Genomic DNA, 14,732 nt, shown 5'->3' with positions numbered 1-14,732 from the left:
TTTATCATTATTATGGCCCAGTGTATTCATGCTGCTGCTCGAAGCAAATAAAGGCACAAATATAGAGCTGACATATTAGCCTGTCCTGTATTTTTAGATGTATGATGAGTGAAAATGACTCCAGGGTGGGATATAGTTTATGTCCACCCATCTTTACGATGTTGTGCTTTTACAAATTCAAGCTGAATAATTCCATATGATGAAATATGACCTCAAGTTTACCATGATGTCACTTCTCCTCATGTGGACAGGAAGAGACACTTGGTATAGAGAAGTATGTTGTTTCATAGCCTGAGGTTTAAGCGCTTACTGTTATGAAAATGTAATTCAGGAAGGTGATTGTCTTGCATGCACAAATGGTTCTGATAGATGTCCGGCAGCTGTTGATACAGCGCCACCATCAGGTCGATTGTGGTTTCCTTCTCTTTCATGAGACACAATGGAGGAGATTTAAATGAAAGCATGCAACTTCAAGGGATTTCAAGCTTTCAGATATCACAGATGTGTTCACGTTTACTCTGAAATTGATGGATATTTGACACAGTTTACACAACAAATGAGCCACACCCTGCTAGAGCTAAAACCTGATCCCAGCAGGCCTTTCAGCCCAGACTGCTGGCTCTTGGTTCCCCGCTGTAGAAAGCAGGTCAGTAGGTCTCAAGTTGTTGCCACCGCTGATGGTCTGCTCTCTCTCCCTTACAGAACATGGCTGTCCCCTCTGTTATGGTGTTGCCCATGCTCATAGTCGTGGCAGCAGGATTGTACTACATCTACAAAGAGGTCATGCAGTTCATGTCCAAGTCCTTAGTGCGAAACAAAGTGGTTGTGATCACTGATGCTGTGTCAGGGGTAGGAAGTGGTAAATGCACACGGTTTTCTTTTACATTTTACTGTCTCATTTTTGTCAAAGATGTTTAGTTTCCTGCACTTTCTGTATCAGAATGTCTCAGAAATAGAATACATGAAGCCCAGTAGACTTGAGCCAGAGAACAATTGATTAAATCCACATCTGGGATTTGTGCCACTGGATGATTATTGAGCAATAACAAATGGAGACTGACTCCAAATCCATGATGAATAAATTATGTATGAATGAGATGCCAAAGTTAGTCAGCACAGCTATGTTGACTCTCTTTTCTCTCTGTGGCTTTATTCAGAATGTGCCCGTCTCTTCCACACGGGGGGCGCCAGGCTGATCCTGTGCGGGACCACCTGGGATAAGCTGGAGTCTCTGTTTGACTCCCTGACCGGCGATGCTGATCCCAGTCAGGTGAGGAAAGGAAGTAAATCAAAATGTTCTACTGGCAGCAACTTCAGCACACGGCGCCATAAACATGCCAGACTTTGAGTAAACACTTCTAAACTGAATTCATTACTTTTCTTCATAGAGCTGAGTCATCTTTTGGCAAATGACAAAGCAAACAAATGGCACAATATGGCCGCTACTGTAAGCACTGCTGCTGGTTTATATCATCTATTAATACACACAGGAAATGTTGTGGACGTTCTCATTAGGATGTCACAGAGCAAATATCATAACACAGCATTAACTGTGCTCTTCTTCAAGATCGATTAACAAAAAGACCTAATACAAATGGCTCTTTATTATTTTGTGAACATAATGCATCACCATGTTTCTTGGTTCATCATGAACGTATACATTTGGAGGCACAGAACTCTTTTCCTTCACAGAATCCCCATGTTACACTTGGCGCCTCATGCTGGAATCCTTCAAACAGCTGTTGGGAATGGTTCCATAACACGCTGACATGACACAGTGGTTTTTACCATCATCCTCGCCTCTTTCCACCTCCTCCCAGATCACTACTTCCCCCCCTGACCAACACAATGACAGGATATCCTCTGTGACAGCACGCTGTCCTCTGTATCTCCTACACATAGGCCAAAACCACACACACAGATAACTATATCAACCAATCAGAAGATACATAAACCCCAGGTATTGATTATGTGTTGAGCGGCGTAAGACATAAATCAAGTTGATTTGTGTTTATAGTTGAGTCGTTTGCCTCGGGTTGGTCACTGACCGGAGGTCATAGATCGCTCACCTATGTCGTTATCACTCCATCATCTACATGTGACAGTTGTTTTTCCTCCCCATTAGCAGTGTGCGATGTCACTGCTGAGACAAAAGGCCATTTAGTTAATTGATGATAACAGATATCAAATCAAGAGAACAACTAATTAATCATCAATGATGAAATGAATAACCTGCAGGACTTGATCAAATAATACAATTCTGGGTTCTGTGTCTCCTAAGACATTTGCTCCAAAGCTGGTGATCCTGGACTTCAGTGACATGGACAGCATGGAGGAGGTGGTGGCTGAGGTAATGGAATGTTACGGCTATGTGGACGTGCTAATATGTAACAGCAGCACCAAACTGAAGGCCCCAGTGCAGAATGTCTCCCTGGAAATGGACAAAAACATCATGGACATTAACTACTTCGGCCCCAGCACTTTGGCCAAAGGTGGGCTGGATGCTCCTGAGATAATCAAGCAGGCAATTGTAGCTGTTCTTATTGATCTGTGCTTATCTGATTTGCATTGATGTAGGTGTTCTTCCAACAATGATCTCCAGAAGAGGGGGGCACGTTGTGTTGGTTAACAGCATCCAGGGCAGACTGGCTATTCCCTTCAGAAGCTCATGTAAGTTGTTAACAGAGAGATAAAATGTTTTCTTTATGAAATTTAGGCTCACTGGTTTATATCTTCTCCCTAGAAGCCACTCTGAGTGAGCATACCTCCACCAAGGCTTAGTAGTGCTCCAGTTATGTCTCTGAATGATTAAATTTAACAAGTTATTGACTAACTCATTCTCACCTTCTTCACCTCACTGATAAACCAACACATTTGATTCTACTACATAAGGTTCCAAAGTTAAGAAGTGGGGTCATGTCAGAGAGGGTAGTTCTCATTGTAGAGTCAGACTGTTGCCTGGATCGTGTCCAACCTGCCCAAGTAGTTTCACTGAAAACCATCAATAACCTTTTGAGACATCCGGCTGAGTGACAAACATACAAACTTGACCAACAACATAACCTTGGTGGTAACACAACCTGTGGAGTGCAGCGTAGCTCACAGTTCTCACTGTTTGGTACAACAGACAGGAAAAGGTCTCTGAAAGGAGAGAGAGATAACAATTATCCAAACTATGCAGTCTGCAATGTATGGAATGAGTTTTAATTGTAGGTGAATCGCGCTGCCTTTGTGACTCTGCACCTGAATGTATCTGTGTGTTTGTGTGGTAACACCTTGCAGTTGCGGCATCTAAGCACGCGGCGCAGGCCTTCTTCGACTGCCTGCGGGCTGAAGTGGAGGAGTATGGGATCTCCGTGAGCACCATCAGCCACACCTTCATTGACGCCTCCACACCGCCGCCCGTACAAGAGCCCGTCCCTAAACCCAACAGCCTGGCTGCCTGTGAGTAAAAGGAGTGGTATGCAGAAACTAAACATGTAATGACATATGGAATTCATTACTAACGCTTGGAATCGAAATTGAAAATTAAATCACTGCTCTACTGCTATTAGTACTATTAAAATGTGCCAATAATTAGTATTGAAGTAGTAATATTGGAGAAATCCATAGTAGTAGTGGTCACACAGGGGTAGCAGCAGTTAATGTAAACATCTGTTTGTTTTGTGTGTCTGCAGTCATCGCCAGTCAGCTGACCCATGGCGTGCGGCCGTCAGTTCTGGCCAATGAGATTATGCAAACAGTGAACAGGAAGAGGAAGGAGGTTGTGCTGGCTCACCCCATCCCCCGAGCGGCCCTCTACCTCCGCTCCTTCTTCCCCTCCTTCCTCTTCTCGGTTGTGGCCGCCGGTGTGAAGGACTCTGTGATGGCTGAGCAGATGCAGTGAGAGGGAGGAAAGGATCAGATCAGATCAGATCAGAGGGATGAGATGAAGGAATATAAGTGTGAATGCTCGATGTACATGGCGTATGAAATCGCTTAAATGTGTTCAGCAACTTAGAATAATCAGAAGTCTGACTTAAAGTCAGGATAATAAATCAGACACAGTTTGTGTGGCTTGTGTGGCTCTGCTGGTTTAATGAGAGAGAAATATTGTTTACCGCCTCTTTATTGCAGTGAGTGCAGAGGAAAAGACGGATTCTGAGTCTTATAAGAAATGAGGTTAGAGGAAAGTGTAACGATGCCCAAGGGGAACTCAGGTTATTGTAGCAGCAGAGAACAATGATTAGGACCATTATGGAGTGGCAAATATAATCACTAAACAAGCAATGACACAAATAAGCTAAATGAACAGCAGGATTATGCCACATGTGCATTCTAAGCATTACACATTATAAAAAGGAAAAGCTAATATGAAGAAATGTGCACTGCCAACAGTTAAACAGGAGATATACAGGTGCTATACATGGCTCTGTTAGTATAATATGATATGATGTTAGTAGATATTGTAAGAATTGAATCAAATTTTTAATGAAAGGAGATTTATACTTAATACAATTTCTTGAAGATTTTTTTTTAAATTTGTAAATAATTTGTCACTTTTACAACATTTCCATACATTTAAGTAGTTTTGATTTGAAGTTCAAAAAGTCACCTGATGTTCCACTAGGGGGCGCTTTGAAAACCACGGGTAGAACACGTACCACAGATTGAGAAACTTGAGAAAAATTGAGTTGTCAAAGGCTTTAAGTGGGAATGTACAAGAAAAACATATGCAAACATAAACATAGAGAAAAGCTAAGGGAAGGTTCCCAGGGGACGATGGAGATACATTTCATCCTCCTCTTTATCACTGCGCTATAAATGAAGCATCTCATTCTGTCAAATGAATGTGTTTCTTTAAGTGTCCTCTGGGTGGCAGCAGTATATAGTTATTAATCATGAAGCTTGTTTCCGTTGCAGAGCTCAGGCTTAAAGTATTGATGGTGACAGGACAGGAGTTAAACCTCCACTGTTGTTGACTGATCTCATGAATATAAATCAACCTCAAGTCAACTTTCTTCTATTCTTTGGAATTGTTATGCTTAATGTCCATTGTTTCATGATCATGCTGTTCTTCTAATGTTACTGCAATGTTACTGTTTGTGTTTTGCAAATGAAAACAATAGCATTGAGAACTTCATGTTGAAATAAAATGCACGGTACCAAATATGTTCTTTCCTGCAAATGCATCCACCATAAGCTGAGACCTTCTCTGGCTAAAATGACATTTATCTAGGCGCAATTCCAGACCAATTACACGTCACTGGCAGATTTATTGCGCTCATCACTTCAGAGCCGGAGGACAGGAGCTGCTGCCTGGTATTATCCTGCAAGGATTACCTTGGTGGGATCAATGCTTATCCGTGTGTTCGTGACGTCCATTCTGCAGTGTAATTACTACATGGAGAAAATACAGAAGGTCTGTGGTAAACAAGTCTCAGCTTGTGTTGTATTAGAGGTTAAATACCAAACCAGCATGTCCAGGTCTGTGACAAAGACTCTTTCTGTGACACTGTGATGTAAATGAGGAATAAATGCAGAGGCATTGGCCCGAGCAGTGTGTGTGTGTGTGTGTGTGAAGTCCAGCTGGTATGCGTGAGCTTGTCCTCCAGGTCATTCTCCTCTGGGGAGTTCAACATCTTTTGTCTCCAGGGCTCGTGGACAGGAATGTGTCTCTAATGTTCACATGAATAAATGCAGCTCTGTGACATTTCCACATCTTAAACAGGAGGGATTTCTTCAGAGCACTCAGCTGGACTCTCCAAATTGGCAGTTTGATCCGACACATTTACATATGTCATACAGAACTGCCAGATCATGTATGTTTCATTGCATGCACCCGTGGTCAGCCTACGCGTGAAGTGATTAACATAAGAGCGCAGCAGTTTCCAGGGCGAGCACGGCATGTTGCGTTTTATCAGCCGGGAAATTGTCAGATTTACTTCTGCTTAAAGGTAAATCAAACAGAAATGCACTGAAGTGTGCAGTAAGAATGATCTAAGCCTAATAGTTTCTCTCAATCATGCGCCGGGTGCTCTCTGGTGAGCAATATGGCGATGAGACCAAAACAGAGCAGGAGATTGTCCTGCAGCGTTAGTGGAAGTGATGCATCCTGAATACCAGGCATGACTTATATATGAGAATCACCTCACAGGGACATCAGCTGCTCAGAAATGGTCTTTCCATGAGCGAGGTGATCACCCTTATCAATATTTAAAGCCCAAGTTATTGACACTAACCTGACTTATGGAGGTTATGCAGAGGCCGTGGTAATGATTCCCTGAGCTTTCACATACAGCACCATAGGGGCTGGCTCTTACTTTAATATATGGGCTGATAGTCAACGTTATTGCTCCAAGGAGTATTACAGTAATGTGTGTACAATGGGGCTCTTTGTCCATCTGTTGTTGCACTGCATATTTGTATTCTCTGTACCCTGAAGCGTTAAATCTCTGGTGTTTGGAGTGTCTGGGCTATTTTTGGGTTCTTATTAAATATTGCATGCTGACACCGGTCACACTGTCCACCCATGACATGATGGAGGTTCCTCCTTGACCAGAGCTGCGCCACAACAGAGCAAAGATGATTGAAAATTCTATCAGCTTTGCACACTCTTATTCAATCATTCAATAGAGTTTTTAGAAAGAAATAGCTTTTGTAAATGCTATCATACTTTTTACTTTTTACTGATTTGTGAGGGAACACATTTTTACAAGACAAACATAATGGCACTTTCACCTTTAACACAATTTCAACTAACCTATGCCAATTGATTGCAGATTAATATTATTAATCTTTAGTTTACTGTGAATACTACACACAGCTCAGACACACACTCATTTACTAGACTGAGCTGGGACACTGCAGGGGGGACGTGGGGCCCCAGATTCTGCTTAGGGCCCTGAAAATTGTGCTTGGGTCACCCTGCCTTCAACCCCAAAAGAATAGGGTTTTAGCACTGTGGGCTAAATGTCATTTTAAAGATCTGCTGAGAATAAAATTCTGGGGGAAGCATGAAATACTTTGTGGAATGTTAAGATGTGGATATCAGCACAAAATATCAGCGATCGGCTGCGGTTCAAAAAACGATTATTATGAATACTGGCCTTCAAACGCTCCTTTTGACTCATGGCTCCAAACTAATGGGTCCAAACCAGCAATATGCACTGGTAAACACAACTCACACTGAAAGCCGTAAACACACACAGACCAAGCTTACAGTTTGCGATTGTAAACCATTATTTTACAACCGTTGTAAACATGCTGCATGTACGTACATTACCTCATCTGCAACACACACTGAAGTCAGAATGATTGGACACACACACAATCACGTCATCCCGAGCACAATCACACAGGATTACAGAGTTCTTTCAAGGTATAATCTAAGTCCTCACGTCATCTTCAGAAGGAATTTTATTTTCTGCCAGCGAAGTCATCTTAATCCCCCACTCTGCTTTGGTTTAAAGATGGCACATGTTTAATCTCGGGGGGGAAAGTTTGCCTTAATCTCTCATAAATCCAAGCACATTGCAGCTCCTCACAGCAGAAGAAGAAGAAGCCTGCAGATACCCACTTTAGTTGGAATGTTACAATAACCCTTCAAATGTCCCACTTTTAGAGACAAATGCTTATCTTTCACTCAGATCAAGCTACACCAGAGATACTGTATGTCACAAGCAAAGGTCATCTCAGAACTCCGAGAGAGAGAGAGCGAGAGAGAGCGAGAGAGAGCGAGAGCGAGAGAGAGAGAGAGATAGAGAGAGAGAGTTAAAGCAAAAATCCTGCGTGCAAATGCAACAAAAACCAAAGGAAGATTGCAGTGCGACTCCTCGAGCTTTGTTCTGAAAATAGATTCTGATTCATTCGATAAGGACGCAGCTTTTTTGTCTCTGCTGGAGTTTTAATTTCCACCGTTCCTCATCGGCTGAGGCTCTTTGTCACAGTGTCACCATGTCAGCGTGTCGGAGCCCTTATTGATCCCACCGGCTCTAATTGGAGACGTTAATAAAGTTCGAGTCTCTCTATTGATTGTCTGGCCATTATCAGTCAATGTATTGGGTGACAACTCAATGTTCAATGTCATGCGCAGGGCTGATGAGTTAGTATTACTGCTGCCGTGAATAATGTGCATTTTTGTTTATGTTAACAAAGCCTTTTATGTGAGCCACTGATTATCTGATGTGTAATCTTCTGTGATCATTGAAGGAATGAGGTCAAAATGAACAACTTAAGCCTGAGCCAATCCAGGGGCTGGAATATAAATGTTTGCAATAGCCAGAAACAACACAAAAACAAAAACGGATAATAAGGGGACTTCCAGGTTCCCTGAAGTAAAGCTTATAACAACTAAGTAACGCTGTAGATACAAATATGTGCATCTTGTAGTTTGTGTTGTGTTTTGAGTCTGTGAAACTGCTGCTGGCTCACATTTTGTGTTGTGGCATAAACGTCAGAAAGGGAAAACTACTGCGCAGGCAAACATCAAAACAGGAGAACGATCGATGCTCCGACAGAGAAATTAAACTTGACACGTCGGACACACGGCAGATTTTAAGAAAATAGCAGAAATGATACAGCTGGTGACAGTTTGCAACCTGATATCAGTGTTTATGTTCCCGGGCTGAGTTGCTAAGCTGCAGCGTATTGAGTTCTGATGAGCCATCTCTCTTTGTGCATATTATATCAGAGCTATGGGAATCCAAATGCAACAATATTGACACTGTGCAATTAGAGCGAGGTCATTAGGTCTGCTGCTGTTTGAGAGGAAGAACAATTTCGGAATCCTGTCGCGCACACATAAGTAAGCAAACTTCAACACACACAACAATGGTCCCAACGCTGCATTCACCTCCCCATCCCCATCCCCCTCACACACACACACACACACACACACACACACACACACACACACACAGGCACATGCTCACTCCGGCTCCTCATCTAAATTAAAGGAGGCGATAATGGGAGGGGGGTGGCTAATGAAACAGAAGGGGCACCGGGCGAGCAGGGATTTCTAAAGCCCGTCGCTGCTGGAAGCTCTGACCTCGGCTCAGCTCTTCACCTTTTTGGCCTCCTTGGGCTGCCGTCTCCTCACCCAGAGAGACTTGAGTGGCGGCTTATCAGAGGATTTGATTTCTACATGTTTTGGATTCGCGAGCGGAGTAAAAAAATCCACTCAGTCTCAGGCGGCGTGCGTGCTTCAGCCTCGCCATCGACTTCTCCAGGATCATATAAGAGCGACCCTTGATGGGCCTGAAAGTCCTTACATAAGCTGCTTCAGAGGGGAGAACGCAACGCACACACACTCCAGCACACTCACATTAACATGTATATTGTTATGTGACATATTATGGATCTCCTCTGACACCCTTGAGATGCTGTTTGTTCTCATTTCCACGGCGACACATGGATAAATTCTGATGCGATAATTTCGAACGGACAAATGAGCGACAGAGTCTGTAATTACCCATAATCCCTCTTATGGAGTAAATCACAAGGAACTAGCACTCAGAGCACACCGAAGGCCCAAAGTGTATGTGTGTGGGAGTGTGTGCATGGTCACTAACAGGTCTCGGATCACTGGTCATGAAAGGAGCGGCTGGTAACCGTTGTGTTTCTGCTGGTGGAACTCTGCCTTTTCATTGGTTGGCTCCGGGCAGGAAGGTCTATTCTGGACTGGTGAATGGACGCCATGTGGGCTGTTGGGTAATCGTTGAAAGGACAGACTGAAGGCCCAACTGTATAATGGACACACACAAAAAAGAAGATTAAAAAAACTGGCCTTTGTTGGGAACATGTGCGCCAATTTAGCAAGTTGTTTTTCAGCAGGATTCTTTGTGTCATAGTTAGTTAGGACACAAAGACTCTCAACAAAACCTTCTTCTTCCTCTTCCTCTTCAATTTTCATCACAATGAAAGTCAGACGTCAGAATTCTGATTAAGCGTAACAAGAGCCACACTGCAAAAGGTAAACAACAAACACGGCCCATCTCCTTTTTCTATGGGAAGTCGTATGAATACCTGAAATGCCTGCTGAGGGATCCGACCCTATAACCAACATCCACTATAGAAGCTACAGTATATGAATTAACTCCTCAAGGCCTGAAACACACTCTGGAAACTTTCTGGAGTCACTTCTTGGGGCCAGACCTCTAGCTCAAACCCTGACCCCTCTCCATGAGACACCCCAGCTCCCTGAAGGACCCGAACCAGGTTCTGGACTCTATCAGGCCCACGGTGGTTGCCTCGGCCCCCCAACTGTTCACTGCTGCCATCTACAGCCTCTACACACACGCCGGTTTCTGTAAATCCCAATGACACATTCACAGCACATGTCCAACACTTCCTCCATGTTCTTCCACTCATATCTGTTTCTAAAGTGTATAAAGTCCATGCTTGTCTGACATCACAGCGTTACTGTATCATAATATGATGAATATGCGATTGTTATCCATCCTGACGGAGGCCCGGCTCCCGGTCACCACAGGGACGCTGGTGTGACTCAGGGGACTCGGGGATCGATGGGGGGGCTGCAGGCTGTGATCTCCTCTGCTCGGCTGGAATAATGGCAAACCGCCCGGGTCTCTCTGGGAGTATTAGAGTGTGTAGATAATGGGAAGGCCGACTTTGAGACGCTCACACAGGGAGACAGAGATCAGAGCCTGATTCTAACTCATCTTATAATGTTGAATTTACTACGGAAACGTTTCCTGTAAGCATTCAATAACCGCAATATCCCAGGGAGACGGGCTTCACTCTGACCAGCCTCACTGTGTGCGTCTGTCTGGACAGATCCTGGATGTGGTCCGCAGCTAAAATGGACGGGACGCAGTGATCAATCAAACGTGTAAAGGTGTGAGGACCACCATCGTGAAACGCTAACCTCAGAAACACAACAGCATGAGGAACAACTCCACAGACTGTGTGTGTGTGTGTGGTGTGTGTGTGGTGTGTGTGTGTGTGTGTGTGTGTGTGTGTGTGTGTGTGTGTGTGTGTGTGTGTGTGTGTGTGTGTGTGTGTGTGTGTGTGTGTGTGTGTGTGTACCTAGTCTTTGTCTGTGTTATACATCTACGTATGCCTGTTAAGTGCACAGATACAAGTGTGTGGTGTCTTTATGTGTGTATCCATTAAGTGAGAGCAGCATATGTCTCAGCTCAGTCAGATGGGCTCCTGTCTCAGTGGGAATACATGCAGCTGGTACACACACACACACACACACACACACGCGCGCGCTCGTGCATATGTTCCAAGTGGATGGTCGAATGTGTGTGTTCTACCCATGTGTATACATTTGTATTCTTGTATGTGTGTGTCCTGTTAAGGCCAATGAGCTGATGACCCCAGGGACCGGCGAGGTCATCAGTCTATGGCTACTTACTGGGCTGCTGTCAGGAGAGGAGACAAGGAGAGGAGAGGAGGAGAGGAGGAGAGGAGGAGAGGAGAGGAGAGGAATTTGTAGGCATTAACTCGGGGCCCAAATATAATGAAATGAAGATCAGAGACATAAACACATTATAGATGTAATCTGCCTGATATCAGGGGTCAAAGGAGGTGATAATCCAGCTGTGGAAGATGAGAGGGAGAACTTAATCCTCCTGTCATGAATAATACATGTTGATTAAACACTCTGAGCCACATGCATATGGGCCAATATGTTTAACATTTGTCTGTGGCATGTGGAACAAAAGCATGATGGTTTATGGGACATATTGAGTCTGCTCATGTTTAATTACTTTAGACAACAACAGCAAAGTCCTTCATCAATGGAGGCCTGGAAATAATTATTCAGACAAATCTATATCAACCAGTTTGAGGAGGAATTGTTTCGTTTTGGTGTAAACTCTGGATTGAGTCGGGAATTTGTGCTTCCCAGGTTTGAGCCACACAGTGATGAGGAGAAGCTTTTGGGAAAGGTGAAGCAGGAAAATGGATGGGATTATTCCTATATCGCTGAACCCTCTCTCTCTCCCTCTCCGCCTCTAATCCCCTCACAGAGATGATCCCCGTGCAGACCTTGGATAACAGATTTATCTTGGATCACATCCATGTAGTTACACGGTGGCCCTCCCCTCACAGGGCGAGCGGGAGCTGTAATCCCTCTCTATCTCTCTCTCTCTCTTTACAACCGTCATGTCCAACAATGCAGACAGATGCGTGTGGAAGCCTGCGGAAACCGGGGCAGAGTTTCCAGCAGGTAGTCCTAATCTGTTTCCTCTGGTCTGTCGCTCACACACACACACACTTTCTCTCTCTCTCTCTCGCGCTCTGTCTCTCCCAGTGCTAAGGCATTAACCTGTTGTTATCTGTAGGGATGTAGTCTGATCCGTGATGTGTGTGTTCCTGTGCACGCTTCTGTGTGTGTGTGTGTGCGTGTGCGTGTGTGTGTTCATGCATGTGCAATTGCTCCGAGCGTAATAATACATTTTAATGACAGAAAAAATACATCATGCCGCCGGTTCTCCTTGTAAGAGGCAAATCAATATTGAATGTGAGGCGTTCATGCTTCGTCTGACTGCAGACGGTCGATACCAAGAACGCATAGAGACCCACAGAGAGGCTTTCTGCAATTACAATTCATTATTATTCCATTAGGATCCATAGAGAAACACCGCCGGCGAACCAGGCGTCATTGCAGAACCTGCAGGCTCATCTGGGCCTCTGTGCCAACCTGAGCAGTAAACGTTGTGCGCCCTGCCCTGTGATAACCCCTCGTCTGCCGAGGCCGTGTTAATCCTGTACTTCAGAGGGGTTGAGGGGTGTGGCCGGGCTGATTAGCCTGCACGCCGCCTCGCTGGAGCAGAGATGCAGGCCAGCTGATAGTGGCACCGGCACCGGCAGACGGGCATTAAGGTAGATTAGGCTCGGCTTAGCCTGCCCATTAAACCCCCCGCCTGCTCCAGAGACCTGGAGGAGACCTGCTAAGAGGAATGGATCCACAAAGCCCACTGTGGTACCTCTGAGCAAGGCATTTGAGGTCAAATACACAGGGAGGTAAACAGGTCAGCATGACTTAGTCTCATTTTGGGCTTCATCGCAGTTCAGACTAATAGCCGCAGTTTGGCGTGAGCTTAATTTATTTTTCTCTGCTGGTTCAACACCGACCGTTCCTTTGGGGTCACCGGTGATGTTAGCAAACTGTGGGTCAGCGCCACAACTCAGGAATCACTTAGCCAAAAGTGCTGACAGAAACTCTTGAGAGACCAAAGGGGGGTTTGGTTGTAACAAAGCGAGGAAATGTCCTGATACATGAAAAATAAGAGGCGAGACAGAGAAACCTGTCATTTCCTCCCGCGTGTGTTTGCACTGTTACACTTACACGGCAAGAAATTACTAGAGGAAATAAGATGAACATCTGTGTTTGTGTTTTTAGAATGTAATCATTTATTGTAGTTTGGAAAATACTAGAATAAAGCGGCGCAGCCTTAATTGAAAGAGCTGAGAGGATCGTCGGAGCGTGACCTGTATTTCACCACAGCACAATAACCTCATTACAGCAACGACACGAGGGGTCTAACAAGCACCGCGCTCATTAAAACCAAAACCATATCCAAATGAAAAGGCCCCAGGCTGACACAAAGGAAATGCTTCAACACACACACTCACACACACACACACACACACACACACACACACACACACACACACACACACACACACACACACACACACACACACACACACACACACACACACACACACACACACACACACACACACACAGAAGCGGCATAAGTAGAGCTTATCCCTTGTTGGAGTGTCGGCTCTGATCTGGCACTGACCTCTCATCCTGCTTCACCCCATGGGTCACTCACACGCACACACACACACACACACACTTCATTGGGTCACCGTGTGTGTTTTCTTGGACAGTGTGTGGTTGGACGACAGGTGGAGAAGGTGCTGGGTGTGGTTCTGGCAGGACGCGGCCTCCCATCCAGGGCTCATTAAAGCACCCAGAGCTCCATGTTACCTGTTCCTCCTCACGTCCAGCTGGGCAGAGAATGAAGTCGCACCTGTCATGGGTGGAACAGACGGAGCCAAGCGCAGATTCAACACAACAAAACGTTAACTAGATCAGGCAGAGGTATCCAAAGGAGCGGGCAAGAGGCGGCTTCGGGGACAGGCAGGGTGGATCTGAGACACAGGGGTACAGATACAAGACAGGGGAGGAGACAAGGAGACACAGGTGAAGGACATCAGTAATCGCACGGGAGGGAAGGAAGTGAAGACGCCTGAAACAGAGACAAGACTGTGAGTTTCACAATAAAACAAGAAGTGGCAAAAGAGGGGACAGAATGTGACAGAACCGATAACAAGGAGGGGATGAAGACCGAAACCATTTATTTACCCTTTCCCATCTTACCCATATTTTAGCTGCCATATAGAAATGAAAGGACATTTCAGAGCTGGTTGGTTGAACAGACTGTGATTCTGTGTTCAGAAGCTTACGACTTGAACACTTGAGCTCAGCCTGCGGTGATGAGAGACGTTAATTCAGGTCCTTATGTTGGAAATGGATGGCGAGGTCACCGGTCAGCCAGCGTGCTTCATTAGTTTGCTACAGTGATTGGCTTGGAGGTATAACGCTCTCTGCTGAGTGACTTATGGCCCTAATTTAGCCTTGATTACATACACCATTACTTTAACTCTAATTAGACCGTCACTCAGCGGAGGGATGACGGATGCAGGAGCGCGGGGGTTTAAGGTAAAAGACAAATGGTTTGATTTTGAGGGAATTCTGCTGCATT

The 14,732-nt window shown here is 44.9% G+C and overlaps 1 protein-coding gene across 1 annotated transcript; it reads left to right on the top strand.

Moving 5' to 3' along the window:
* Positions 1-705: 705 nt before the first annotated feature.
* dhrs7cb (dehydrogenase/reductase (SDR family) member 7Cb) lies at positions 706-3,886 on the top strand. Its single transcript, XM_076152167.1, has 6 exons — positions 706-859; positions 1,158-1,270; positions 2,282-2,492; positions 2,578-2,670; positions 3,283-3,444; positions 3,678-3,886. The coding sequence occupies exons 1-6, from the start codon at positions 706-708 to the stop codon at positions 3,884-3,886; spliced, it is 942 nt and encodes a 313-aa protein (XP_076008282.1).
* The last annotated feature ends 10,846 nt before the right edge of the window (positions 3,887-14,732 follow it).

This window comes from Genypterus blacodes, unplaced genomic scaffold, assembly GCF_046128005.1.
Source record: "Genypterus blacodes isolate CSIRO-AG114 ecotype Tasmania unplaced genomic scaffold, CSIRO-AGI_Gbla_v1 ptg000055l_1, whole genome shotgun sequence".
NCBI classification, from domain to species: Eukaryota; Metazoa; Chordata; class Actinopteri; order Ophidiiformes; family Ophidiidae; genus Genypterus; species Genypterus blacodes.
Note: the sequence above shows the minus strand (reverse complement) of the source record. Positions and strands in the feature narration are given on the sequence as shown.